Below are 15,454 nucleotides of genomic sequence, written 5' to 3'. Positions count from 1 at the left end.
GTAGATTGCAACATGTGAATTATCATACAGTGGTACCTCAGGTTACATAGATAGATAGATAGATAGATTCTTTATTGTCATTACACAAGTGCAACATTGCACAGTGCAACGAAATTGGATGTCATCCCTTAAAAAAACAACAAAAGCAAAACAGCAACAACAACCAAACAAACCACATTCCAGCCACACCCACACCCACACCCATCAAACTCCCAGGTCACACTATCGAGTTACAGCATTCAAAAAGGCCACAGCTCTTGGATAGAAACTATTTTTCAGTCTATTTGTCCTTGACTTGATGTTTCTATATCTCCTGCCAGAAGGCAGTAGTGCAAACAGACTGTATCCCGGGTGAGATGCATCCTGCAGGATGTTGTTTGCTTTCCTAAGACAACGGGAACCGTACAGTTCTTCCAAAGATGGGAGAGGATGACCAATAATCCTTTGGGCTGTGGTTATGACCTTCTGGAGCACCTTCTTCTCCCTAGCTGTACAACTGGAGAACCAAGCACAAATACAGTATGTGAGAATGCTCTCTATGGAGCCTCGGTAGAAGGACACCAGCAGTTTCTCACTCAGATTGTTCTTCTTTAAAAGTCTGAGGAAATAAATTCTCTGCTGAGCCTTCTTCACCAGAGCAGTGGTATTTGCGCTCCAAGTCATGCCCTGATCGATAGTCACTCCCAAAAACCTGAATTCCGCCACCCTCTCCACCCGTTCCCCGTTGATATACAAGGGCTGAATGACCGCCTTTTTTGTCCTGTAATCCATCACCAATTCCTTGGTCTTAGCTGTATTAAGAGCCAGATTGTTCTCTCCACACCAAACACAGAGCCGCTCCACCTCGTCCCGATAGGCGGACTCATCCCCTCCTGAAATGAGCCCCACCACCGTAGTGTCATCAGCAAACTTGATGATTTTGTTGCTGGAATAGATGGCTGTACAGTCATACGTATAGAGAGTAAAGAGCAGGGGACTCAACACACAACCCTGTGGTGAGCCGGTGTTAAGGCTAAGGGCTTTGGACATATGTGACCCTACTCTAACCCTCTGAGAACGTTCTGACAAAAAATCCAAAACCCAGAGACAGGTGGAGTTGGAGAGTCCAATCGCCTCTAGCTTGGACACCAGTCTATGGGGGAGGATAGTGTTAAAAGCAGAGCTAAAATCCACAAACAGCAGCCTCACATAACTCCCCGGCTGCTCCAGATGGGACAGAGCAGCATGGAGAGTGGTGGTGATAGCGTCTTCTGTGGATCTATTTGCCCTGTATGCAAACTGGTAGTTGTCAAAAATTGGTGGAAGACAGGAAATAATGTGACGGCGCACCAGTTTCTCAAAGCACTTCATGATGATTGGAGTCAGTGCAACTGGTCTGTAGTCATTCAAACTACTGATTGTGGGTTTTTTAGGCAGAGGAACAATAGTTGACGACTTCAGGCAGGGTGGGACAATAGACATACGCTTCAGGTTACATATGCTTCAGGTTACATACGCTTCAGGTTACAGACTCCGCTAACCCAGAAATAGTGCTTCAGGATGAGAACAGAAATTGTGCTGTGGCGGCATGGCGGCAGCAGGAGGCCCCATTAGCTAAAGTGGTGCTTCAGGTTAAGAACAGTTTCAGGTTAATAACAGACCTCCAGAACGAATTAAATACTTAACCAGAGGTACCACTGTATATCTGAGGATTTGCAAAGGCTGTTTTAAACGACAGCTTTTATGCTCAGGGCCAGCCCTATCGTTGCTATTTCATTGTGCAAACCTAAATGATCAATATGTGATTGAATCTCTCCCTCGAAATAGTGGCACTCTGGAGGTGGTGACCTTAGATGGCCTGGTTAGAGCCTGGGAAAAGTTGTTTCTTAATGGCACAATCCTAGGCGTTCAGGAACAAGTCCTCCTTAGCTTATTTCCAGGTAAATTGGTAGAGGAGCTCAGCCTCATAGTTCTCAGCCCAGGACAGGCCTCAGAGGAAGCTGCGGTGTCTCATTTTGAGATTTATTAGGGCTACTTCTACAGCCTGACAAGAAGATTCTGCTGGCTGCATCGTGGTCCCTAGAGATAAACACACCAGTCCTGCTTCCTCTCACGATTCCCCCCTCCCTCCCCCCAGCTCTGAAATCCGACCACCTGGCCTTCTGATCTGGGGCTGCAGAGTCGTGATACGTGGACACACACACACACACACACACACACACACACACTGGCTGTGACGACATAGACGCCTATCTCCCCCTCCCCATAAACTTAGAAAAAAGTCACGAAACCGGCTAAACCAGCCAATGGCTGGGCAGAGGAACTGGAAGGGTAGGGGGATATTAATAGAGAGAGGGAGAAAGGGCAGCAGTAGCAGCCTCTGAATTTCCTGGCCAAGGAAAAGCACCCAGCAGCATTCCCCCCCCCCCAAGGCATGGTGCAGGATCCCACCGCTCAGAGGTCTGTGTAGGTACGCACACCCTCCTTTTGCCAGTTTCATTGTCCAAGGAAAAGAAGAGGAAGAGCCAAGGAAGACGCCACCAGGCAGTACTGGGTCAGCTATCCTAGAACGTAGCAAAGAGGTGAGTAGCCTGCATAGCCCAGTGGCAAAAAGCACATGCTCTATGTGCAGAAGGTCCTGGGTTCGATCCCCAGCATCTCCAGCAAGGGATGGGAAGGTCCTTGGCTGAAACCCTGGAGAGCTGCTGCTGGACCAGGAATCTCTGACCTTCCAGGTGATGCTGGACTCTCACTTGCATTGCCCCTGACTGGCTGCGGATCATGGGAGTTGGAGTCCAGCAGCATCCCTGGAGGATGCTGAGCTAAATGGACCAACAGTCAGACTTAGTACAAGGCAGATTCCTAACTAATGCTGAGGTGATGCCTGTGAGCAGGGAAAGAGAGGCAGCAGCTCAATGCACATTCGTACCACAGGTTTCAGGTTCAATGTAATTGGCATTTGCAGTTAAGAGGGCCTCATGTCTCTGGGAAACCCACTGCTGACCAGATCAGGGAGGGGCACTGCCGCTTAGTGGGCTAAGATGGATCAGTGGTTTGGCTCAGTGTAGCACATCTGCCATGCTTTAACCTTAAAACACGAGGCTCTTAATCTCAGGGTTGTGGGTTCAAGCCCCACATTAGGCAAAAAAGATTCCTACAGAGCAGCAGGTTATACTAGATGACTCTGAAATTCTGTGATTCTATGACAGCAAGTCCAGATATTCACGAACAAGAAGGAAAGCAAAAATCATACTGCAGTCTGATTGCGAGTGTTAGAATATGAACTTTTTTTTTTGCTATTGTTGTTTCAACTGTTTATTATTATATCTGCCTTACTTTTGCCTAGTTTTAATACCGTACTTCTTTCCTTAAAAAAATAAAAAATTCTGCTCAATTCAGATCTAAATTGGTCTAAATAGATTGCAGACATGGATCCTTGGCGCCAGTGCTGGATGGAGCCCCCCTTGCAAATGGTCCCGACTGGAGCAGAGGTGGAACAGTTGGGTAAGAGATTCTCCCTTTTATTCCTTCCACACTCAGCCCTTAATCATGTCGGCTGCAGCCCCATACTAACGAGTGTAGGACTTCCTTCTCAGTGCCTGTGTGTAGGATTGTGCTACTGGGTGTTGCTTTATAGTGTTTTATTTTAAAAGAATGGCTCAAATGAATAAATGGACAGTTTTTTTCATTTTAGGGATTCCTACAGTTCCCACCTATGGCATGTCAAAGTAAAGGACGACTGCCTTATATTGAGTCAGACCACTGGCCTGTTGAATGGTTTATTTAAATATTAAGGTTCGTTATTGTTTCACAAGATGTGTATCTCTTTAAAGGCCAGAGTAAATATCATGATCTAGTTTTACAGCTGTGAAGCAGTATAGCAGGTACTGTTAAGTTGTGTTAATTAAGCTGTGTCAGAAATTGGGTATAGTATATAAAGAGCAGCATGTACCTCTCTCAGTCCCCGGGTGTGAATAGGTTGATGGACGGGTCATACTTATAGAGTTAATGTAAGAGGAGTTTTTGTTTTTGTAATTAAAGCCAAGCAAAAGATATTTTTGCGTTTCTTCATTGTTTCCTGAACCAGCACGCTTTCTGCAGCACAATTAACCTGCTAAATACGCAACATCTTTCACCTAGATCAGTATTGTCTACACTGACTGGTAGCAGCCCTGCAGGGTTTCAGCCAAGGGACCTTCCCAGCCCAACCTACTACCCACTTTCTGCATGCAAAGCAGATGCTTTTTTGCAGAGCTGTTGCCCTTCCCCATGGGCAACCCTTGCTCTTCCAGTTGTTGTCGTACTGCAACTCTCATCATCCCCAACCTTTGGCCATCCTGGCTGGGGCTGATGGGAGTTGGAGTCCAGCAAACAACTGGGAGGCTGCAGCCTCCCTTCCCCATGTAAAGTATGCATTGGTTAAAATATATAGAGAGAGCCATTCACTTTCTATCTTGCATTAATCAAATTCATGATTGAAATATACTCAGAGTCGCAAAGTGATTTCATGCTCTTTATTCAGCTCATAGTGGTGAGGAGGAATGAATGAAAGTCTCCTCAAAGTATCTGCTTTATATACATTATTTACACAATGGGCTGCACATGATTGGCTAATTCTGGAATTCTACTGTAAGCCAATCAGGTTGTGGATTCACTTATATGTGGAGCATGATTGGTGGTTCCTGCCAACCAATCATACTGCTGCATTGTTCTAGGACCAATCAGACTGCTGCAATTTGGATCCTATTGTTCTAGGACCAATCAGACTGCTGCAGTTTGGATCCTATTCAACTCATTACATAACAATGATGCTACAGCCTTTTTAAATGTCTTTGTGGGTAGGGGTGGGGCTATTGGTTTGGTTTGTCTTTGTTTTGGGTTTTTATCTTGTGTTTTCATCCTGTGAACCACCCTGAGCTCTGCAAATGAAGAGTGGCATACAGATAAATAATACAGATAAATAATAATGATGATGATGACGATGACACATTCCGTGTCTCTTCAGCATCACTTAAGAAAATGCTCAAAGTCAACGGCAGTAGCCCTGCAGATTTTTTTAAATGCAAAATTTAATGCAAAACTAACACAAACATATTTTTTTTTTAAATGTAAGATGCAAAAGTGAAGCAACACTGGCAATCAAGCCATGAATTATCAAAATGGTTGAAACTGAGCATTGAAAGTTACACATAATGCTCCCTAGGGTGGGTATTAGTGGTAGTAGAAGTAATAATAATAATAAATTTATATACCACTTACATGCCATAATGACTTCTGAGCAGTTTTCAAGTGTGTGTGTGTGTGTGTGTGTGTGTGTGTCTTTAGCAGAAGAAGAATGGAACAGGTTCTTTAACATTTTTCCTAGGAAGTTTCAACCTTAAAGAAAATGTCTGCATAACTGTATCAGTGGCGTCTTATCCCTTATAAATTTAGACAAAATTATAAAGTTAATATAAATGGAGATGTAGAAGAATTTAAGTGGGCATTATTAACATGTACTACTAGACATTCACTGAGATTAAATGTACAGTATTTGGAACACAGTATTGGGCATCATTCAGGAAATCACAGGGCACAAGGTAACGAGAATCCTAAAACAGTGCTTCTTTGTATAATGCAAATGGAAGCGTTCCGAGGACAAGACGTTAAAGCAGAGCCAGGGAATATTATTATTTTCTGAGGTGGTAGCGTAGTTTGAAAGTGGTTTCACTTCCTGTGACAGGGTATACACACTTGTGTACACACATTGTTCCCATGTGGCTGGGTGATCACTCAGAGCCACTGCATGTGGAGCAAACAGTTGCCAGTTCTAGGCACCAATGGCAGGGGGAAAGCAGGAGGCTTTATCTTAAGAAATTTTCGGGAGAGATGTATAGCTCAGTGATAGATCACATGCTTTGCTTGCAGAAGGTCATGGGTTCAATCCCTGCCACCTGCAGTTCAAAAGGATGAATTCACAAATGATGGGAAGGACTTCTGGCTGAAATCCTAAAGAGCTACTGCCAGTCAGAACAGACAAGCCTAGTATATTGCAGATGATGATGATGATGATTAAATAAATAAATAAATAAATAAATAAATAAATAAATAAGAATTTATTATTTATACCCTGCCCATCAGACTGAGTTGCTCCAGCAACTCTGGTTGGCTTCCTTTGTCTTTTTGTCGCCTCTCATCATAGAAGCTTGCAAATGATCTGCAAAGCCTGTGTGGTTAAGGGTCTTCTTCTTTTTCTTCGGCGATCACTTGTAGCCGAGTAAGATTGTCTTCCATAAACATGGTTTTAACAGTGAGTCCGTAAGTGACTGTGGAGGCCAATTCTGGATCCACACATTCTTCCACAGTGGGTACATATGTTTCTGTGCGGGAGTTGATCATAGTGATGGTTTGCCAAGCGTGCCTTCCTCTTAGGGCGTTTCTCTCTCCTTTTTGTCCTGAGTTCGAGCGTCTTCAAAGCCCATGACCCCTTTGGTAAAGGCTCACAGGCCAGTGTTTCCCAGTTGTCGGTGTTTGTACTACATTTTTTTAGATTTGCCTTGAGTGAGTCTTTGAACCTCTTTTATTGACCACCAGCATTACGCTTTCCATTTTTAAGTTCGGAATAGAGTAGTTGCTTTGGAAGACGATAATCAGGCATCCACACAACATGGCCAGTCCAACGAAGTTGATGTTGAAGAATCATTGCTTTGGCACTGGTGATCTTTGCTTCTTCCACTACACTGGCATTAACGGGTAGCCTTGGGATGAATGTAGACACCATTTCTTTCAAGCCAGCTTTAACTCTTGTACCATTTCATGCAGCCGTATTCAGCCCCGACTGCTGTTTATCCTGCGGCCCTCCAGATGTTTTTGGACTCCAACTCCCATCAGCCCCTTCTGGCACAGCCAGTGGCTGAGGAGTGATAGGAATTGTAGACCAGGAATACCGGGAGGGTCTCAACCTCCTCGTCCTTGCCCTACGAAAGAAAGTGTTTTCAAATGAAAGTCTGATGCCCTTACTTCTTTCTCTTTATTTCTCCCCTGCATCAAGATTTCATGGAAGATTACAAGAAGGTTTTCCAAGAGGAAGACTTCAGCGCTGTAGACTCCTGGTTTTTGCCAGAAAATGAGGCAAATCAGCCGCCGCCAAGTTGGACCGGTGGGAGTTACCTAGCTGAGCTTGAAGGGTTTGAGAAGGAAATGCCGTTCCATCACACGCCGGGCTTGAAAGGTAAATGATATCCCTGGGTGTGATCACTAAAGTACAGTATCCCGACCTTTGCATCAGCCACGCTGGAAAGGCGTGGGAATCTGTGACCTTCCAGATGTTGATGGATCCCAAGGCCTCATCTGCACTATAGATTTAAAGCAGTATCATACCATGTAAACATTTTAAAATATATGTTGGAAGTTGCCCAGAGTGGCTGGGACAACCCAGTCAGGTGGGTGGGGTACTACTACTACTACTACTACTACTACTAATAATAATAATAATAATGGCATGGCTTCCCCTAAAGAATCCTGGGAACTGTAGTTTGTTACAGAGGCTGAGAGTTCTTAGAAGACCCTCTGTTCCTCTCACAGAGGTACAATTTCCAGAGTGGTTTAACAACCCATCCTTCTTCCTAGAGAACTCTGGAAACTGTAGCTCTTTGAAGGGAATAGGGGTTGCCTAACAACTCTCAGCATCCAAATGACAATTTCCAGAATTATTGGTCGGAAGCCATGTCTGTTCAGAGTGGTATGATACCGCTGCAAATGTGTATTGCGGATGGGGCCCGCATGTTGTAAGTTGCTTGGAGACCCTTTGGGCAGCAGCAAGCAACTAACAAGTCTAATATTTATCCCATTTCTTTTCTAGGCTTCCCTGAGTACACAAATACGGTAATGGAATTGACACAGGTCTCCTCTACCTGCTTGGATTACAGTGCACTGTATGAAAGAGGTAAGTTATAGGCACTGGCAGAGGAAGAGGGGGGCGGGGGGAGCACACCACCCCCAGCAGCGCGATCCTGGTGGGGTGCCATTGTGGCTGCCCCCCACCTGCGCAGGGCACCACACCCCTGCAGGCTGCATGCCATGCCCCCATGCCCCTGCAGGCGGTGTGCCACCCCCGGGACGCGTGCCAGCCATGCCCCTGCCTGCTGTCCCCCCCCCCCGTGCCGGAGCATGAAGCTCCGCCACTGGTTATAGGCAGGAGGAAAGAGATGGCTCTATAGGCAATTTTAGGAAGTTTGGGACACATCAGAGCAGGGAGAGCCAGATGCCCTCCAGATTACAGACTACAACTCCTATCAGCACCAGCAAACATTGACCAATGGTTAGGGATGGTGGGAGTTGGTCCAGGGATATCTGGCAGACCCCACATCAGCTATCTCTGCCTCGAGTCATTTCTGCCTCTGTGGTTCTGGGTTCAGACCAGATGGGCAAATGTTTCATTTCTATACATTACAAAATAATCAAAGCATCTTACTGTAATAAACACACACACACACACACACACACACACACACACACACACACACACAACAAATTACTGTTCAAAAGCTGGCTTGAAATTATTTTTAAAAAAGGACATTGGCATCTGCTGGCAGATGGGCAAACAAAGAGGGAACCTGGCAAATTTCCAGAGTCCTGAAATCTTGGTACATACAACAAGGGAGCTTGTTTTATGCTTCCAGGTATGTTGTACAGTGGTACCTGAGGTTACAAACACCTCAGGTTACAAACTCCCCTAACCTGGAAGTAGTACCTCGGGTTAAGAACTTTACCTCAGGATGAGAACAGAAATCACGCAGCGGCTGCACGGCGGCAGCAGGAGGCCCCATTAGCTAAAGTGGTACCTCAGGTTAAGAACAGTTTCAGGTTAAGAACGGATCTCTGGAACGAGTTAAGTACTTAACCCGAGGTACCACTGTATATGGAGTTAGTTTTTCTAACTGGTATGGGGATGTTTGCTTCACATTGTCCCAGATCCTGGCTGTAGGTGCAAAACAGGAATGGGGATCCTCCAGAGGATATTGGCCTGCAACTCCCATCCACTCCGGCCAGTGGCCAACAGTAATGGGAGGCCACACCTGGAGGGCCAGAGCTCCTTGGTGTGAGGTAAGGAAAGTGGTTGCCCCTCCTGTTGATGTTTCTTTCTCCTTCAATCGCCTTCAGATTCTAGGCTTGCCTATCAGGACAGCAGTCCCACGAGTCTGCAAGGCTCCCCATATGTTAGCCCTGCGCCTCAGGCCTTGTCTTCTCCTCTGTGCCGCTGCTCCCCTGAAGAGCAACGGCCCTCATCTCAGCCTCTGCTCGGAGGTCAACTGGAACAGCAAGAGCCAGGTAGGCGTACCAGGCTGTTGTCTTCATGCACTGACACTGGGAATCTCAGAAACCCATCTGGCTGGCCATTGTGGGATCCTGAACTAGGTGGGTGATGTTTGGTCTGATCCTGCAAGGCAATTCTAGTCCGTATGTTCTGAAAGACGCGTGGAAGCAGAGGATTCCGGAGGACGGAAAGCAGAATCTTGCAGGCTCATTAAACAGTTTGCACTGTCTGCGTCAATGTAAGGATGAAAGAAGACCTGCTGGATCCGGCCAGTAGCCCATCCTGTTTTCTCAATGGCCAAGCAGATGCTGATGGGAAGCCAGAAAGCAGGATCTGAGCACAAAGCAATCTCCTCTCTGATTCCCAGCAACCACTGATATGTAATACAGTGGTACCTTGGGTTACGTACGCTTCAGGTTACAGACTCTGCTAACCCAGAAATAGTGCTTCAGGTTAAGAACTTTGCTTCAGGATGAGAACAGAAATCACACAATGGTGGCGCGGCAGCAGCGGGAGGCCCCATTAGCTAAAGTGGTCTTCAGGTTAAGAACAGTTTCTTCTTTTTTTTTTTAATAAATTTTTATTAAGATTTTAAAGGTTACAGAAAAAATAAAAAGAAAACAATCGAAGAAAAAAAAGAAAAAACAGTACATATAAAAAAAAATCATCAAAAAACAGAAAAAAGAGAAAAAAAGAAGAAGTAAAAAACAAGTCAAACCTTTAACTCACTTACTTACATTCACTTATTTCCTTGACTTCCTCACGCCTCCCATTTTTGTATTCTAATTCAATTAGATATTCCAGCAAATCCTTCCAACTTTGTTTTTATCCTAATAATTTATCTTAACATACTATAATTCCCCTCTTTGTATTCTAATTCATATAGATCTTAATATACTGTAATTTTCCATTCTTTCTTTCACCAAATAACCATCCACTTTTACTTTATTTAATCTTATTTCTCATTAAAACTTATATATCTGTAGTTATTCTTAAGACGTTTCACCTAGGGTCAAAAAAAAGATTCCATTCCACGATTTCCCCAACTCTCATTAAAAGAAAAAAACAACACAAATTATATTATATACACTTTAAATTCCCAATTTTCTTCCACCAGATCCCCTCCCCGGTTTCGGCCCCTAGCAATAGTTCCATCAATCTCGGAAAACCATCAACCCGGAGATCTTAAGTCCGAGGCTCTTAAGCCTCTTTCATGTCCCCTCTGCCAGTCTTTTTGATAGTCTTTGGTGTTGAAAACCAGATCTCGGGGAAGCTCCAACCCAACAGTAATCGTATTCCTTCCTGCCAAACTTCCATAGTTAAAGATAGGGCCTATAGGATATTCCAAATCTTGTTTCACACTCCTTTCAAATCCAAAGGCTCCCGAAGCTCCAACCTCCACCTGGCTCAGATTTGTATCCCAAAGGTCATTTGATCTCCACATAGGGTGATCTCTCCATCTTTCATTTTCCAGACCAAGCCAGGCTTCCATCTCCAAAAATTTGCTTCTCCTAGTTGCCATCATGTAGGGCCTCAAGTTGTAGTCCGCCATTTGCCTCTGTAGGGTTACGGCTCCCCCTTTCATCACTTTAATCACAACAAGATTCTCCTCAAATTTTCCAATTTGTTCAATTGGAAGAGGTTCCTGTGCCGAGTTCTTGTCAGCTTCTTTACCAATACCCACTTTTGTTCCCATGTTTACAACATTAGTAGCCATAACATTTATCTGGTCTTGCAGCTTTCCCAAGAGATAAAATGTCCTGTTCAGTTCACACTCGATTTCCTTCCCGATCGCCATCCTTAAACAGTCCAAGGTCAAAAACTAGTTTCTCAGGGCTTTTATCTTTAAAAGCAATTTCCCAGCTGCATCCTTACGACAATATCCCAAAGCTCCCTCTAGAGGGATTCAAGTTCAAGTTCCTTTTCGCTCCTTCCAGCACAGACCCAAAGGTCCCATACATTAAATTGTAACAATTCCTTCCTTCCTTTTAAACGTAAGGTTGTAACAAAAACAGACAGTAGAAACAAAGTCCTTCTTTTGTATCTTGACAGCTAACTTGACAGCTGTCAAATTTATCTATTCACCATCAGCGGGCTCTCACAGACCACTCGCGAGTCTAGGGAAGCGGCGCTCCAATTTCCGAATTTTAACCCTCTCCTGCAGGCTCCCCTGCTTCCAAAAAGAATATCGATGGTAGTTTCAATCAGTGGAATTTAAGTCCTTTACATAAAACTCTCCACGACCTTAGTTAACAGGTTCTTTGCTTCAGATTATTTACAGAAAGGGGAGGCGGACTTCCTGTTTAGACCTTCCCCGATCGGTGCCAATTTAAAAATACTTTAAATGCTTTAAAAATCCAATTTCCGTTCTACTCACGGGTTGTTGTTTGAAATCCAATTGTCCACAAGAAAAAGTCAGCGCTCTCCGGCAACGGCTACGCGGCTTCACTCCGTAAAAATAGCGGTCGATTCAAAACACCGCGCCGCTCACCCCACGTCACTTCGGAACCCCCGGAAAGGGGTTTCCCTGTGGGTAGGGGGGGCGCTCCTGGTGTCAGCCGAATCCCACGCTCCCAGGCTTCATCCGCCTGGGATTTTTAAAGGGTCTCCGCCTTCGCCGCGGTGGCATGACCCGAATTCCACGGAGCGGGTTCCTCTCAGTCAGAGGAACACCACCATTGCCGATGGCGCTAACCCGGAAGTGACGCTAACCCGGAAGTCAGGTTAAGAACAGTTTCAAGTTAAGTACGGACCTCTGGAACGAATTAAGAACTTAACCCAAGGTACCAGTGTATTCTGATAGCGGAAGAAGAACACACGGTAGCTATTGTAGCCAAGACTAGTCCTACTCAGAAGAGAACCCATTGAAATGAATGGATGTGATTTAGTTTCCATTCATTTTGACGTGTCTGCTTTGAATCGAGCTGGATACAAGCACACTGCTTCTCTAGTTCAATGTGGTTCACTTCACCTAGCCCAATATTACTCTGATTTGGAAGTGTTCCCACAGTATCACAGGTAGATGCCTTCCCTATTACCTGCTACCTGATCAATTTAACTGGAGATGTAAACTTGGGACCTTCTACATGCAGAGCAGATGCTATGGCCCATTCCTAAATCAGAGGAGGACCAAAGGTAGAGTCACAATGACTGTAGCCAGGATTTTTGTTGTGGTGGTGGTGGAGGCAGGCTTTTGTTAGGGGTGCAGAACCTCAGATTTGTATTGATTTTTAATGATTTAAGGGGGCAGCTTCCTGCCTGCCTTCTCCCCATGAGATGCACAGAAACCCTAACCCATGTTGAGCCCTTCACAGACCTCCATGACTTTATCAGGCATCTTCCACATGCCTCCCAGTCTACCCTCACAGTCCTCTTCTTCCATAATTTCCCCTCTAGAACAAGATTTATTGGGGGTTGTGACATCCCATGATTGGAGAAAGACATCTGGCCCAGCTGTCTTCAGCCAACCGATGCCCTTGGAATGTGATTCATGTCGGTGTGGCCCTCCGGTCAGAACCCAGAGGAAAAAGGAGTCAAGGGACTGGCCAGAGGCCAATGTCACCAACTTGTCCCATAGGGAACGGACAGGTAAGAGTCTGGAAAGATTTCTGCCCTTCCCATCAATACTAGAAACCAGAGACAGGGCCTTTTTGGAGGCTGTTCCATAGCTTTCAAACTATTGGAAAAGTCTGTCAAGGTCAGGGGTCAGCAAACTTTTTCAGCAGGGGGCCGGTCCACTGTCCCTCAGACCTTGGGGGGGGGGGCTGGAATATATTTTGGGAGGGGAAATGAACGAATTCCTATGCCCCACAAATAACACAGAGATGCATTTTAAATAAAAGGACACATTCTACTCATGTAAAAACACACTGGTTCCCGGACCGTCCGCGGGCCAGATTTAGAAGGCGATTGGGCTGGATCCGGCCCCTGGGCCTTAGTTTGCCTACCCATGGTCAAGGTCCTCCTCTTTTGGCTTGCAGAGGTCTTCAAATGGTTGCTGCATTGCTGAAGGCTTTTTTTGTGCATGACTCTAAAACCTTGTGGGGGGGGGGCAGAATCAGCAGATTTAAATCTGCTCCCTTCAATTTATTCAGCTTGATGTGCTGTGTGATTCCTGTGTGATTCCAGCAACAGCTTTTAATGGCCGTTTTATTGTTATGCTTGTAACTTTGATTTAATCCTGTAAACCGCTTCCGATTCCCAGAAAAACACTGTGTAAATCGAGGTCCGACAATGGGACGCCAGCAGGCACAAGTGGACAGCAACCAGGCCGCTACTGGTTTAAAACAATCAAGTGGTGTAAAAAATTCAGGAAATAAATAAATAAAGCAAGCTGCCACTGCTGTCCCCTCCCCAAATTCCCTCTCCTTGCTGGGAAGACCTTTCCCCACCAAAATCACCACCACCCAGCCCTGACAGTAATCACAGATTAGGGGGTGCTATACTTGCCTTGCCTCGGGGCACTGGCAACCCACGCTACAGCACTGGCTCTGTTGAAGCCCTTGCTTCTCTTTCCTGAACAGGTTCCGGTCCCATCCAGCTGTGGCGTTTCCTATTGGAGCTGCTCCAAGATGGCTCCTGCCAGGCCTTCATCCGTTGGACGGGGAACGACTGGGAGTTCAAACTCTGTGACCCCCACGAGGTGAGGCTCGTATGCGAATGGAAGGAGTGGCACTTAACCCACAAGTGGGAAAGCTCCTCCCATGCCCTTCCCATCAACAGAGGTGTACCAAGGCTCCCTTGAACCCTTGGCAAGGAGAGCACGTGGATGGGCTGGCAGGATCCGAGCCAGTGGTGTGATTTTTACACCCCCTTGGTGGGGGCCAACCTCACCAACCCTAACCATCAATACAGGGAACCAGAGGGGCATGGAGAAAAGACCTTTGCAGTGCACATCGGGGTTTTAGATGTATGCTTAAGAATCAAAATGTGTGAACAGGATCAACATCAGTTTGAAAACCTGTGTATCGTACAGGAATGGGAGATAGGGTTCATAGAAGGGACCCCAAGGGTCATCCAGTCCAATCCCTTGCAATGCAGGAATTTCAGCTAAAGCATTCAGGACAGGTAGCCCCCCAAACTCTGCTTACAAGCCTTCAAGGAAGGAGAGCCCCCCACCTCCTGAGGGAGACCATTCCACGGCTGAACAGCTCTTGCTGTCAGAAAGTTCTTCCTGATGTCTAGTCAAAATCTCCTTTCTTATAACTTGAAGCCATTGGTTCAAGTCCTACCCTCGAGCAGGAGAAAACAGCTATGCCCCCACCTCACTACACCACAGGGGAGCAATCTGTGGGTCTCCAGCTGTTGTCAGCTGTATGGAAAGTAGATGCCATCATCTCACTAGGCGGCCTTTGCCAACCGGGTGCCTTCCAGCTACTTCAGACTATGTGCTGGTTGGAGAGTTGATGGAATTGTATTCCAAATCAGCTAGAAGGTTCAGGTTGCTCAAGGCTGCTGTAGCACAACACCTTCAGCTGCAAACTCAACATGCAACAGGTCTCTGGCTCTTGTGATCTTTACGCTGACACAGTGCTTGGGGGCTACCTTCCATCCCATTCTTCTTTCTCAACTATGGGCAGGTGGCGAGGCGCTGGGGCAAGAGGAAGAACAAACCCCGCATGACCTACGAGAAACTCAGCCGCGGCTTGCGCTACTACTATCACAAGAACATCATTCACAAGACCAGTGGACAGCGCTACGTGTACCGTTTTGTCTGCGACATCCAGGGCCCAATGGGTGAACTAGCTGAGAAATTGAACAGCTAGAAAGGCCTAGTATTGTTGTCATCGTCAAGCCCCTGGGCCTGCCCTCTGCCAACACCAGGAGCAAGGTGCTAGTGGGGACATTGCCAGCTCCTTTAAGACTTTGCTTAAGAGCTAAGTGGACAGCAAGGCTGGCACAAGGTTGGTGCTTCTGAAAATAGGACATTTTCTGCTACTGCTGTTTGCAGGCTGGCCAGAGTCTGTTTGCCAAAGGTATGTCCATTGAAGCAGGTTTCACTCTTGCGGGGGCCCAATTAGTGCCATTGCCTTCCGTTAAGAGTTTGGGTGTAATCCTTGACGCCTCCCTTTCCATGAAGGCGCAGGTTACAACAGCCAAGTCGACATTTTTCCATCTTCGCCGCATCAAGCAGTTGGTCCCTTACCTCTCCCACCCCGACCTGGCCACAGTGATCCATGT

At 46.0% G+C, this 15,454-nt stretch overlaps 1 protein-coding gene across 3 annotated transcripts in view; it reads left to right on the top strand.

Annotated features, from left to right (window-relative positions):
• The window catches only part of ETV2 (ETS variant transcription factor 2), a 226,159-nt gene extending 210,891 nt beyond the window's left edge, over positions 1–15,268 (top strand). The window contains exons 2-9 of one of the 3 annotated variants that reach the window (XM_079986236.1): positions 1,671–2,561; positions 3,379–3,483; positions 7,010–7,189; positions 7,820–7,903; positions 9,121–9,288; positions 12,671–12,862; positions 13,798–13,916; positions 14,854–15,268. In XM_079986236.1, the coding sequence (XP_079842362.1) occupies positions 3,408–3,483; positions 7,010–7,189; positions 7,820–7,903; positions 9,121–9,288; positions 12,671–12,862; positions 13,798–13,916; positions 14,854–15,039 (1,005 nt within the window). In that variant the 5' untranslated portion in view covers positions 1,671–2,561; positions 3,379–3,407 and the 3' untranslated portion in view covers positions 15,040–15,268. Of the gene's footprint in view, positions 1–1,475; positions 2,562–3,378; positions 3,484–7,009; positions 7,190–7,819; positions 7,904–9,120; positions 9,289–12,670; positions 12,863–13,797; positions 13,917–14,853 lie in introns of those variants that run through there. The other 2 variants (XM_079986237.1, XM_079986235.1) reach the window with 2 other exon arrangements.
• Positions 15,269–15,454: the final 186 nt, after the last annotated feature.

The sequence above is a fragment of the Podarcis cretensis genome, assembly GCF_951804945.1.
Source record: "Podarcis cretensis genome assembly, chromosome: 8".
Classification (NCBI taxonomy): domain Eukaryota; kingdom Metazoa; phylum Chordata; class Lepidosauria; order Squamata; family Lacertidae; genus Podarcis; species Podarcis cretensis.
This window is presented reverse-complemented; position numbering and strand designations above follow the sequence as displayed.